The following is a 13,631-nucleotide window of genomic DNA, read 5'->3' on the forward strand; positions in this document are numbered from 1 at the left end:
AAACACCTGGGTGAAAGATACTGGCTATTTCAGTCAGATTTGGAAGAGTAAGGGGCCAGGAGGTGACATCACTGGTCCTCATATTACAGCCTATGGTCAAGCTCTCCTTGTTGACTGTGTATGCAATGAGTCACAATACCCGTCCTGGGATTGTATTACACATGCTGGATATAAAAAAAAAAATAAAAATCCTAGTGACTGCACAAGAGCAGGAGGTGGCATGGCCTGCTCTCAGATTAGTGTCTGCATCTATTTGTAATACAACAGTCTTACCAATATCTCACACAGACTTGCACACATCTGCATGCACACACCCATACAACTAATACCTGTACCAAAATATTGCTTGTGTGGGGACTCAAGGATGACATCTATATGTAAAAGTAAAATTGATTTCTAAAACTCAATACATCAACATTTACAGTGGAATACCTTATACTGTGTGTCCCAGAGTAATTCTCCCCTATATCTTTCCTATGCTTTGTGAAAGGGTTGCAGTGGGCAAGCAGATTCAAGAAAAAAATCCCCTGAGCTTTCTTCAGGTAGAGCACAGTTCAGATCTAGAAAATTGTGTGTATCCTCTTTCTATTCCTTTGCCCCAGCTCCGACACCCAGGCTTAATGTTGCACAATATTTTACAGACATTGCCAAATCACAAAAGTACTCATTTTATATACACACCTTGGAAAGATGAAAAAAATTGGCATGACCCTCTCAGTGTATTAGAAATGTTTTGGGCAGGGAGAGACTTAAGGAAGTCACACAATCTAAGGATGATATTTTCGCTCTACTTTCCAACCATCTCATATAGATGTGCATATTTCAAATTCCTGCAGTAAACAGAGAACACTACCACCAATTTTCTTTAACATCTCACTAAAACAGCTAAAAATAACCTTTTTCCTGCAGAAAGCAGATGATACCATAACATGTTACATAAATTGTATAATACATAAATACATTTAAGAGCAATACAGCTAGATGGAAACACAAAGGGAAGTCTTTTGCTTTCCGGATGAAAAGTCCATAAACCATTAAGGTAGACGTTGGAAATCCACTGCTTACCTTGGGGATAGGCAGCATGGAATCAATCTGCATTTTTTTTTTTGGAATCTTGCCAGGTACTGGTGACCTGGATTGGCCACTGTTGGAAAGAGGATACTGGGCTTGATGAACCTTTGGTCTGATATAGTATGGCAATTTTTATGTTGTGTCTCCAGCAGAAATAATTATCCTTACAGGCTCTTTTAGTTTACAGGCCCTTGCTACTTCTTCTGCAGGATAAATTCTCCTCTTCGAATGAGGGAATATTTGAAAGCAAAATATCCAAGACTCCTTTAAAAAGGAAAAAAAAAATATGGAAAAGGTGCTCCACAACTGAAAGATGATTATAGTTGGGGTGAAGTAGCAGTGGAAGGGGAGGGGGGGGGGGGGGGGGTGCTATGGAGTGTAAGGAAAAAATGAATGGGGTAGATCAAGCTGTAATATAATGTTCAAAAGTTGAATTCGTTTACAATTGCCTGTGCTAAATATGTATGAAAGATATTGAACTATAGTGTTATAAATGTTAAATTAAAAAAAAAAAAGGTCAGGGAATAAAAAGTGAAAGGGACCTCTGTATTCCATCAGGTGTCTGCCATTATAGCTATTAGAGCGTGCATTTCTTTTCCAGATAAAGTGAAACAGGTTAGTAAGTGCACTAACAGAGAAGGAAAGGAAGACTACCTAAGTGCAGTACCAGTATCCCGGGACAAGTTGGTCCACACAGGCCAAAAGGCAGTAGATGCAACATGAAATGTTGAATTATACCTTTTGAGGTGCTGCATAGTGACCCTTCCCCATCTGATAAACTGAACTAGAAAACATGCATGCTGCTGGGCAGTCATGTCATATAACTCAGATGGAGTTTGGTCTAGTAGCAGCATCATCCAATCAGTATACAGCTGCTGAATTGGCCTTCACACCCTTCCTCACCTTTCTTTAAGGCACAAATATAGCTAGCTAGAGTTTCAGACTTCAAACTAGGACATCATTCTTGATGTGCAGGGGACTGCTGCAGTCCAGTACGCAGCCACACACATTGATCAAAATTTACAGCAAATGCATAGCACACTCCATAAACCAAAAAAAAAAAAAAAGATGTATTATTCCCCACCATACACATAAAAAGGCAGTCAGATATACGCCTGTAAATCTGTTGTCCTATCATGCAGGTTCAAACATGACAGACGTTGATCTTGGTTTGCTTTCTCTGAATGGCAGGTGTCTCAATAGTGATGGTGCTAATGATGGGGGTAGGCAAGGCAAAATTAGTCCCAGTTCTCTTTCACTAGCTGAAGCAGGAAGGCACAAAGCAAGTGCCGGAGGAGATAGACAAAAATGCAACAGGGATGCGTGCATGCTGCAGGTTCATATATTGTTTCTATATAAATAAACTCTCCTTCCTGCATCCCCCAACACCCCTAAATAACCAACCCATCTCCCTCAATGCCACCACCAAGAATGGTTGAGAAATGAGGCACTTGAATGACATCAAGAGAGTCTCAGGGCCAAAGATCCCTCCCTAACCGTGATGTGGGTGAAGAGAACCCAAGCTGGTCCTTAGGACTCCATGTCTGTTGGAGGTTCAAAGCTGAGTACCTCATCGTAGGTCAAGCCTGCAAGAAAAAGTTCAAGATTAAGAGCAAGTAAGCATGAGAAATGAATATTCAAGAACAGAAGCAAAAGTCAGAATGGATCTATAACTGAAAAGAATGGCATGTAATCTACACGGGAGAAAAAAAAAAAATCTGAAAAAAAGGAGAGAAACAAGAATTTGAGAAAAGAGCAGGAAAAACAAACCTGAGTGCTTCCAACAACAACAACAAAAAAAAGTTAGAATGGCACACTTCCCCTTCCTCCACTTCCGTTCAAACAGCCAGTGTACCCCAAAATTATACATTATCCAACTTTTAGTGTTGAGCTAGCATGCCAAATTTTATCCTAGAAAAAGAAATGGGGCAGAAAGCAGAGGAAATCTAAACTTCTCAGAAAATGCCTCCCCCCAAAAAGTCAGTCAGTTGGAAGAGATAAAAGAAAAGCATGTTGCATTATGGTACTTGATGACAGACATAATTTTCTAGATGCACCTGTCAAAAGCAAGTTGTTCAGCTTATTTTTTTCTCTGTCCTATGACTCACTTTTCCATTCTTCTATCTCCAGATCCCTGCTTTCAAAAGACTGGTCATAGGGGTCTGCCACAGGCTCGTCATCTGGGTCATGATACTGCGCAAAGTAGGGATGGGCCAAGGCCTGTGCAGCAGTGATCCTTTTATCTGTGTCCAACACCAACATCTTCTCAAGCAGGTCCACAGCTTTGATCATATAGCAAAGAAAGGAAAACAGTAGTAACACAGGCAGCCTGCAAAGTTTGAAGCAGCTACTATGCATTTCTCATTTGACTATTTGAAACCTGAAGGGTGTTACATATAAAATGTACAATAACATTTTGAAAATAAAACAAAAACAGAAAAAACAATTTCATCCTAAAATCAAATCTTAACGCCTCTGTTCACAAATTCCTCCCCCCTCCCAATAGTACACAAATTTAAGGCTACATTTACTAAGATGGGCATAATCGAAAGGGACACCCAAGCTTTTCTGAGGACGTCCTTGCAGGGGTGGGGAAACCCGTATTATTGAAACAAGATGGACGTCCGTCTTTCATTTAGATAATATGGTCGGGGACGCCCAAATCTTGACATTTAGGTCAACCTTAGAGATGGTCATCCTTAGACTTGGTCATTTCTGATTTTCAGCGATAATGGAAACTGAGGACGCCCATCTCAGAAAAAAACAAATCCAAGCCCTTTGTGTTGTGGGAGGAGCCAGCATTCGAAGTGCACTTGTCCCCCTGACATGCCAGGACACCAACCGGGCACCCTAGGGGGCACTGCAGTGGCCTTCAGAAATTGCTCCCAGGTGCATAGCTCCCTTACCGTGTGTGCTGAGCCCCCTCAAAACCCACAACTGTACACCACTACCATATGGGTGAAGGGGGGCACCTAGATGTGGGTACAGTGGGTTTCTGGTGGGTTTTGGAGGGCTCATATTTACCACCACAAGTGTAACAGGTGGGGGGGGGGGGGGGGGGCTGGGTCTGCCTGCCTGAAGTGCATTGCACCCACTAAAACTGCTCCAGGATCCTGGAATACTGCTGTGATGGACCTCAGTATGACATTTGAGGCTGGCAAAAAATATTTTTAAAGAATTTTTTTTTTGAGGGTGGGAGGGGGTTAGGGACCACTGGGGGAGTAAGGGAAGGTATTCCCCGGTTCCTTCCGGAGGTCATCTGGTCAGTTTGGGCACCTTTTCGTGGCTTGGTCGTAACAAAAAAAGGCCCAAGTAAACTTGTCTAAGTGCTCATCAGGGACGCCCTTCTTTTTTTGATTATGGGTCGAGGACGGCCATGTGTTAGGCACGCCCAAGTCCCGCCTTCGCTATGCCTCTGACACACCCCTGGCCGAACTTTGGTTGTCTACACGACGGAAAGCAGTTGGGGACACCCAAAATCGGCTTTCGATTATGTCGATTTGGACAACCCTGGGAGAAGGATGCCCATCTTCACATTTGTATCGAAAGATGGGCGTCTCTTTCGAAAATAAGCCTGTAAGTAATGTAAGGAGAACTGGATCAGGCTCTTCGAAAACAGACTCAGGACTTCCAATATGAAATTAAAGATGTTTAAGATGAGTCATCTTAAATAAACATCTTTAATTTCACATTGGGAGTCCTGAGTGTTTTTGAAGAGCATGATCCAGTTCCCACTCCTTGTTTTTTGGCTTTGTCCATCCCGTGGGACTTTTGAGTTCTTTCCACTTTTTGTGGTCTTCTTTTTACCAAGTAATATAAACCATTTGGATGAAAGTTATTTCATGCTGGTATTAGAATGGCTTAATAATCACTTGTTTTTCAAGGAGGGAAGAATGGGCTGCTCATTGATAAATGTTACCTTTCCTGTCAGTGCCTAAGTAGTGACTGGCTCAGGCACTGACAGGAAGGGTGACATTACAAAAACAAACAAACAAAAAAACCCAGCAATCATGTCGTGCCATTTTGTCTGTCCCATCCCGATTCCAAAACTGCTGGACCCTGTTGCCCTCAACCCCTGCCCCAATTAAAGAAATAATAATTCCCATGCCCCCCCCCCCCCACCCCAAACTATTTCCCTGGTGTCTAGTGCACCCCCCCCTACCTGGTAACTCTTGATGAGGCAAGAGCGATGCCCACTTGCTCTTGCCTCAGGTGTCATTTTAAAAATTGTGGGGCACTCGAGATGGACAAACCAGCCTTTTCCGACTGGAGCACACCAAATGTTCTATTAACTTGACATATAATCTCCACAATGCTCTCGGAGAAGCATTTTCTGTCCTTTGTTGCTCAATCCATACAACTGCAATCTCCACGGAGATGCAAACTTTTTGTATATCACATCAGAGCAGAACTGGATTGAGCAATGAAGGATGGAAAATGCTTCTCCAAGAGCACTGTGGAGATTATATGCCAAGTTAATAGAACATTTGCTGTGCTCCAATCGGGAAAAGCTGGTTTGTAAGAGCATTATCCATCTCGAGTTATGTTGTTTTGATAACACCTGGGACACTGTTGGAAGGATCTGTGACTAAACACCTGATGGACAATGATTAAAAGTTGTTGGAGGTATAGCTTGGTAAATTTTATGTTTATATCAGCCAGAGGGGTGTCAGATTCATGGTACTTAATGATTGATTTTGAGGGAGATAGCAGCATTTGTAACTGGAACACAGAGTTTTTATAAGTGTTGATATTTTGTTAATAAAAAATTGTGATGTTTGTTGTAGAATTATGTTTAAAGTTGACTATTCCTATTCGAGACATGCCATATATGTTATAATGAATATGAATGAGAGATTTGCATGCAAAAGTATCTCATGCATATTCACTGGATATACCCAGTGGCGTACCAAGGGGGGGGGGGGGGGGGGCGGTCCGCCCCGGGTGCATGCCTGCTGCGAGAGTTCGCTAACTTCTCTCGTTCGCTGCAGCTCCCTCTGCCCCGGAACAGGTTACTTCCTGTTCCGGGGCAGAGGGAGCTGCAGCGAACGAGCAAAGTTAGTAAACTCGCAGCAGGCACGCGCTGCGGCACCCCTCCCCCAGCGGCATGCACCCGGGGGGGGGGCTGCCCTGGGTGTCCGCCCCCCTAGGAACGCCACTGGATATACCAGACTGGCTAAGTATGTATCGAGGACTGGGTGGATAACCACGGACAAAATTGGTATCTGGGCACCTAGGTTTCACTATAGAATAGGCTCCTACTGTGGGGCCTTAGGGAGCCTAAATGGAGGAACCCAGTTACAGACTTGCCCCCAAAGTACTAATTGTTTATTTATTTACTATACCGTTACTTCTTACATAGCAAATCAGAACAGTTTACATCTTTAAAAAATATAAATGACATATAATAATATCTTTAAAATACAAATAACATACAACAATATTCTAACAAAGGAAATCCATTTGTAATAGGACAGCTCTAACAAACACTTCCATACCAAAGACAAACCAATTACATATATCACTCATACAAATCACATCAAATAATACTATTTCCTTAAAACAGTATATATTCCCTGTCCAAAATAAACCATATTTCATTTCCTGAGTGGTTTTCTCTAATAAATGACACTAGATTACTCTAGATATCAAAAGCTTTTTCAAAGAAATAGGTTTTTAAAGCTTTATGAAAGAGCACGAATGATTCTTCTACTCTAATATATTCTGGGAGAGAATTCCACAATTATGGTGATAAAAAGAAAAATGCTGAAGCTCGAGCTGATTCCCATCTCACTCTTGAAGGCGGTGGGATTACCAACCTATTATCAGTGAGTGAACGTAAAGTTAATATTGATTTAGCATTCTCTTCTTACCCAGAGGTTTTAGTGTTTAAAGTCTCACCTTGTGGATTGGCTCCAATGAATACATCTTCAAAGTTCATCTTCGGCATATACGGCAGTGACTGAATGTAATTTCTTGCCTATGAAAGTAAGGTGTTTTAGAACTTTTTCTCTATGTGCTTCGCCAACTCTTCATCCTGTCTCCCAGATCCAAGCCACATGCACCGTTTCAGCTCTAATCCCCCTATATTTCTTTTCAATTCAAGTGATCATTCAAAAAAGTATTGACAGCCTGCACATCTGAGATTCACTGATGCTCTTTCTCCCCACCAGGGCTGAAAGACTTGGCCCAGCAAAAGACAATATTCGCAGGCTAAGTCTCATCAGATATGTATATAGTGCAGGCTGGAACACAGGCTACGTCTGATCAGATATGTATATAGTGCAGGCTGGAACGCTTCTCTAAACATGAAACTCTGACAAGAGTCAATATTAAAGCTTAAAAAGCTCTATCAGACTGGCAACAAATCTGGTTTAATACACTTGGGCTGCCACAGACTTAAGCAAATATCTGTTCCCTACTGAAGCCAAACCCCCCTCCCCTAGCTTCCTTAATTCCGAATTCCTGTCACAGGTGTGAATTATCCCACTTCCCACCCTCTAACACATGCAAGGATTTTATTATGTTGCATTTACAAACAATGCATGTTAAAACAGGGCCAGGTAACTTCCTTGCATGCAGTCTCACCTCATGGCTGGGCATCCTGTTAATAAGATAGGCAGGGGGTGTCCCCGTCAGGCGCAAGATCTGCTGAAGCTGGTTAATATCTTAGGTGCCTTGTCAAGGGCTTTGTTAAAAAAAAAAAAAAAAACAAACAGTGCAAAAATAAAAGCTGCCCCAAATATATGCATACAAAGCATCTCTTCAGCTTATAACATGACCTGCACATTCTACCAAGGCTCACTTCCCAATACTGCCTAAATATGTAATATTAGCGTTTGGTCCACTGAAGCATATGAGCCAGTGGTTTCCTTTGCTCAGTGGTGCAGTATGCTTTAAGATTTTTCTTCTTCTGCAGGGCACCAGTTTGGTTATCATTAGTTCTCAATGTGAGGAAGTATTAACATACTACTGATAACAAAAAGGACTAAGGTAAAGGATTAGCAAGATCTGGCTTCTTTTTCTAATCAGGGGTTACCCTGTCAATGTTTAGTAATAGTTTGGCTCTTCTATAGTTCTTCCTCCCCCCCTTTTTTTTTTCATCTATGAATGCAGAGAGGCTTATAGTTAGGTGGAAGAAGAGGCAGTACAGCATTAGCCATGCACAACAAATCAGTACTTACCCGTGGTGGTTAGCGCATGTGGAATTTTAAAAACAAATGTAATGACGAAATAAATCCATGCATGTGTTATGGATACAATTCAAAGGAGGAAGTAATGTCTCCTATTGCTGCCCAGGGCTTGACTGTACCAGGTACATGCACATCTTTTAGCCAGTCTAGGCCAAGTTTTCAATTATTTCATTTTGTTAGCATTTGGCTAGATTTCATGTTTTATTATTCTGGCCCAGATTAAATCTGAGAAAAAGATGCAGGAAGGACTAGCAGCAAAGTAGTACAAAATATAGTAGTGATGCTACTAATATAAAATCCCAAACACCATCAGTTTCAGGACACACAGATCACTGCATTCTCTTCACATTCTATATAAATAAATGTCAACAAAAATATACAGTGGGGGAAATAAGTATTTGATCCCTTGCTGATTTTGTAAGTTTGCCCACTGACAAAGACATGAGCAGCCCATAATTGAAGGGTAGGTTATTGGTAACAGTGAGAGATAGCACATCACAAATTAAATCCGGAAAATCACATTGTGGAAAGTATATGAATTTATTTGCATTCTGCAGAGGGAAATAAGTATTTGATCCCCCACCAACCAGTAAGAGATCTGGCCCCTACAGACCAGGTAGATGCTCCAAATCAACTCGTTACCTGCATGACAGACAGCTGTCGGCAATGGTCACCTGTATGAAAGACACCTGTCCACAGACTCAGTGAATCAGTCAGACTCTAACCTCTACAAAATGGCCAAGAGCAAGGAGCTGTCTAAGGATGTCAGGGACAAGATCATACACCTGCACAAGGCTGGAATGGGCTACAAAACCATCAGTAAGACGCTGGGCGAGAAGGAGACAACTGTTGGTGCCATAGTAAGAAAATGGAAGTACAAAATGACTGTCAATCGACAAAGATCTGGGGCTCCACGCAAAATCTCACCTCGTGGGGTATCCTTGCTCATGAGGAAGGTTAGAAATCAGCCTACAACTACAAGGGGGGAACTTGTCAATGATCTCAAGGCAGCTGGGACCACTGTCACCACGAAAACCATTGGTAACACATTACGACATAACAGATTGCAATCCTGCAGTGCCCGCAAGGTTCCCCTGCTCCGGAAGGCACATGTGACGGCCCGTCTGAAGTTTGCCAGTGAACACCTGGATGATGCCGAGAGTGATTGGGAGAAGGTGCTGTGGTCAGATGAGACAAAAATTGAGCTCTTTGGCATGAACTCAACTCGCCGTGTTTGGAGGAAGAGAAATGCTGCCTATGACCCAAAGAACACCGTCCCCACTGTCAAGCATGGAGGTGGAAATGTTATGTTTTGGGGGTGTTTCTCTGCTAAGGGCACAGGACTACTTCACCGCATCAATGGGAGAATGGATGGGGCCATGTACCGTACAATTCTGAGTGACAACCTCCTTCCCTCCGCCAGGGCCTTAAAAATGGGTCGTGGCTGGGTCTTCCAGCACGACAATGACCCAAAACATACAGCCAAGGCAACAAAGGAGTGGCTCAGGAAGAAGCACATTAGGGTCATGGAGTGGCCTAGCCAGTCACCAGACCTTAATCCCATTGAAAACTTATGGAGGGAGCTGAAGCTGCGAGTTGCCAAGCGACAGCCCAGAACTCTTAATGATTTAGAGATGATCTGCAAAGAGGAGTGGACCAAAATTCCTCCTGACATGTGTGCAAACCTCATCATCAACTACAGAAGACGTCTGACCGCTGTGCTTGCCAACAAGGGTTTTGCCACCAAGTATTAGGTCTTGTTTGCCAGAGGGATTAAATACTTATTTCCCTCTGCAGAATGCAAATAAATTCATATACTTTCCACAATGTGATTTTCCGGATTTAATTTGTGATGTGCTATCTCTCACTGTTACCAATAACCTACCCTTCAATTATGGGCTGCTCATGTCTTTGTCAGTGGGCAAACTTACAAAATCAGCAAGGGATCAAATACTTATTTCCCCCACTGTATATATAGGGTGATGGTTATTAGACTAACTACATATTTTATTTTTTTTTGTTACATTTGTACCCCGCACTTTCCCACTCATGGCAGGCTCAATGCGGCTTACATGGGGCAATGGAGGGTTAAGTGACTTGCCCAGAGTCACAAGGAGCTGCCTGTGCCTGAAGTGGGAATCGAACTCAGTTCCTCAGGAACAAAGTCTACCACCCTAACCACTAGGCCACTCCTCCACTAGCAGCATTCCATGTAGAAGTCGGCCCTTGCAGATCACCAATGTGACGTGCAGGACGTCAGACTCACAGAAACAGAAGCCTGCGCAGCCTACTACATGGAATGTTGCTAGTGGAATAGCAACATTCCATGTAGAATCTCCAATAGTATCTATTTTATTTTTGTTACATTTGTACCCCGCGCTTTCCCACTCATGGCAGGCTCAATGTGGCTTACGTGGGGCAATGGAGGGAAGTGACTTGCCCAGAGTCACAAGGAGCTGCCTGTGCCTGGTGGGAATCGAACTCAGTTCCACAGTTCCCCAGGACCAGAGTCCACCACCGTAACCACTAGGCCACTCCTCCATATATGTTTCTTGCCTAGCTTTCAGGTGCTAACACATTCCACAGGTCAGAATAGACTGTTTTCACCAAAACTAGTAAAGAAGGGTATTAAATTTCCTTATTTTTATTGTTGACCTTTATTTCTGTGCATTCAAAAGGACTAACACTGCAAACACACACTCCTTATGCATTCCAGAACTTTTATTGATACATATTCAAATCAACAGGCATAGAAGATATCCTCTGGCTGGCTGTATTTTGGATAGCAGCAACAAAGTAAGGTAAGTTATGTCAAGTAAGGGCTGACATAACTTGTACAGATACAGGAGGGCCCAGGCCAGTTTTTGCAAGCAACGAAAAGCTTACACCAAGGCTCTCCCCCATGCCAGTATAATTAGCAGAAAAAAAAGTGATGTGTTTTTCTGGGGCTGCAGCAAGCATCCTTTAGACTACAGAAGACCTTATTAGGGAGATGAGGAACTGAAATCTCTGAATCAGTACTAATCAAGCGCAACCTGGAACTTTAAGATGATAATTTTAGGTGCAAATTGAGCATTAACATTTCTAATATGAGCTTCAAATTAATTCCAAATGAGGGAAATAACCAAGAGTTTCATGCACTGCCCTCTTAGCATGGGGAATAAAACAAGAAGTAGGATAATGGAAAGAAGGCAAGCTAATAGCTAACCAGTCACTTAAGTGAGCCAGAAGGGGTAAAACAAGCAAGCAAAATGAACACCCCCCCCCCAATCCCCATTAAAGAAAGCCCAAATCAAAATTTGCTGAGCAGGCAGAGAATACAAGCAAAGAACCAACTCACAGACTCTGAGGAGATTTTCTTCAGGAGCTCAGGCCCTGGGGTTCCAACCAGTCTCAAAATGAGCTTCAACTGATCAATATCTAAATGTGGAGCATAAAGGAAAATGCTGGGAGAGATTACAACCCATCTAAGCAAAGCTCAAGATGGGAAAAGGGCTCAGCATTGCTTTTAGCAGTTCATGTCTAGGGGGTTCTCCTCCTGCACTACAGTGAAAACCAAAGCAGAAACATCACCACTGCAGCCTTAAGCCAATTAGCCACAGCCAATGTTAAAAGACAAAGCAAGCAAGAGTGCAGATAGGCAGCTTACTTATTGCTGCTTGTGAAATCTCTTGAGGTTATATATGGTGTCAGACCATGCATGAAGAAACATTATTTCTATGAAACATATCCAGGTTTGGAAAAACTTAGGTTCAAGGCTTTACCTTATCATAAACAGATGCTGATGATCTCTAAACAACTACATGTGAAACCACCAAGTGACTATGGAGAACTAGGGATTTGGGTGGAGGGGGTGTGTAGATTCAATTTGTGTGTGTTGGGGGGGGGGGGGGCAAGTGGAGGACAAGTGGGGGGGGGGGGGGGGATTTCCACATGCAAATTTTCTCTAGGAGTTAAATTACAGATGGGCACAGTTACCTGGAACAGGATTGTCTGAGGATGAGTGGTTTCCATGCAATCAAATCCCAGGTAATGAAACTGCTCATGGTGACACAGAAAAGCACTAATAAGATTCTCCACATAGGGAGCAAAAAAATGTGAACTGGAAACATTTCTAGACAAGTGCATATTCTACCAGCAGGCATGCTTCCTGCTATAGAGCAACACCAAGAACTATGGTTTTGAAATCAAAATCTCCTGCAAGGGAAGTTTAAAAAAAAAAAAAAAAAAAAAGGAACTCAGTTTTAAACTACAAAGTAAACAATCAGAACACAGCTGCAGAACTTTAAATTATGTTCATATTAGCACAATTTTGGATTTAGCTCATGCATTTATAGTAGCAGCTCAAGGCATGTTACATATGTTAAGCATTTCCCTGTCCCTAGAGGACTTACAATCTAAGTATGCCTGAGGCAAAAGAGCTGTGATCTATTTATTTATTATTTTATTGCATTTGTATCCCACATTCCCCCACCTATTTGCAGACTCAATGTGGCTTACATAGATTTGATAACATTGTCATAACAGGATATCGGATACAGTTAGTAATGTGTGTGGCGATTAAGGAAGGGGTGAGGGAAGAAGGAAGACAGTTGTTAGGGTAATTATAGAAGGTGTGCGTTCATAGTTCAGTGGACTTAGTGAGGTTATAGGTTCTCATTGTAGGCCTTGTTGAAGAAGAATGTTTTCAGAGATTTTCAAAAGATGGATGTTTCTTTGATTGCTTTCAGGTCTGTAGGTAGTGCATTCCATATCTGCGTGCTCTTGTAAGAGAAGGTAGTGGCGTGCATCATCTTGTATTTAAGTCCTTTGCAGCTGGGGTAGTGCAGGTTGAGAAAATTACGGGATGATCTTGTGGCGTTTCTGGGAGGTAGGTCCACGAGGTTTGGCATGTAGGTTGGGGTGTCTGCATGAATAATTTTGTGTACAATCGTGCAGATCTTGAACGCAATGCGTTCCTTAAGTGGAAGCCAGTGAAGCTTCTCTCTTAGGGGTTTTGCGCTTTCATATTTGGTTTTTCTGAATATGGTCTGGTGGCTGTATTTTGGGCAGTTTGGAGTTTTTTGATTGTCTGTTCTTTGCACCCGGTGTATAGTGCATTGCAGTAGTCCAGATGGCTTATTACCATTGACTGTATCAGGGTACAGAAGATGTATCGCGGGAAGAAAGGTTTTACTCTTAAGTTTCCACATGGTGTAGAACATTTTTGTCGTCGTGTTTTTCACGTGGGTATCAAGAGTGAGGTTTCGGTCAATGGTGACTCAGAGAATTTTCAAGTTTTGTGAGACCGGAAGAGAACATTATAGTGTGTTTATGGCGTTTAAGTTTTTTGTGTTATGTTGTGAGGTGAGTACAAGACATTGTGTT

The 13,631-nt window shown here is 42.4% G+C and overlaps 1 protein-coding gene across 2 annotated transcripts in view; it reads right to left on the reverse strand.

The window, feature by feature from the left end:
- Positions 1-2,435: 2,435 nt before the first annotated feature.
- The window catches only part of MAPK14 (mitogen-activated protein kinase 14), a 95,654-nt gene continuing 84,458 nt past the window's right edge, over positions 2,436-13,631 (reverse strand). The window contains exons 9-12 of one of the 2 annotated variants that reach the window (XM_030221731.1): positions 7,660-7,739; positions 6,973-7,051; positions 3,180-3,353; positions 2,436-2,657 (exon numbers count right to left, since the gene is read on the reverse strand). In XM_030221731.1, coding sequence (XP_030077591.1) covers positions 2,602-2,657; positions 3,180-3,353; positions 6,973-7,051; positions 7,660-7,739 — 389 coding nt within the window. In that variant the 3' untranslated portion in view covers positions 2,436-2,601. Of the gene's footprint in view, positions 2,658-3,179; positions 3,354-6,972; positions 7,052-7,659; positions 7,740-11,604; positions 11,685-13,631 lie in introns of both variants that reach the window. The other variant, XM_030221730.1, reaches the window with a different exon arrangement.

Source organism: Microcaecilia unicolor, chromosome 12 (assembly GCF_901765095.1).
Source record: "Microcaecilia unicolor chromosome 12, aMicUni1.1, whole genome shotgun sequence".
In the NCBI taxonomy this organism is placed as follows: Eukaryota; Metazoa; Chordata; class Amphibia; order Gymnophiona; family Siphonopidae; genus Microcaecilia; species Microcaecilia unicolor.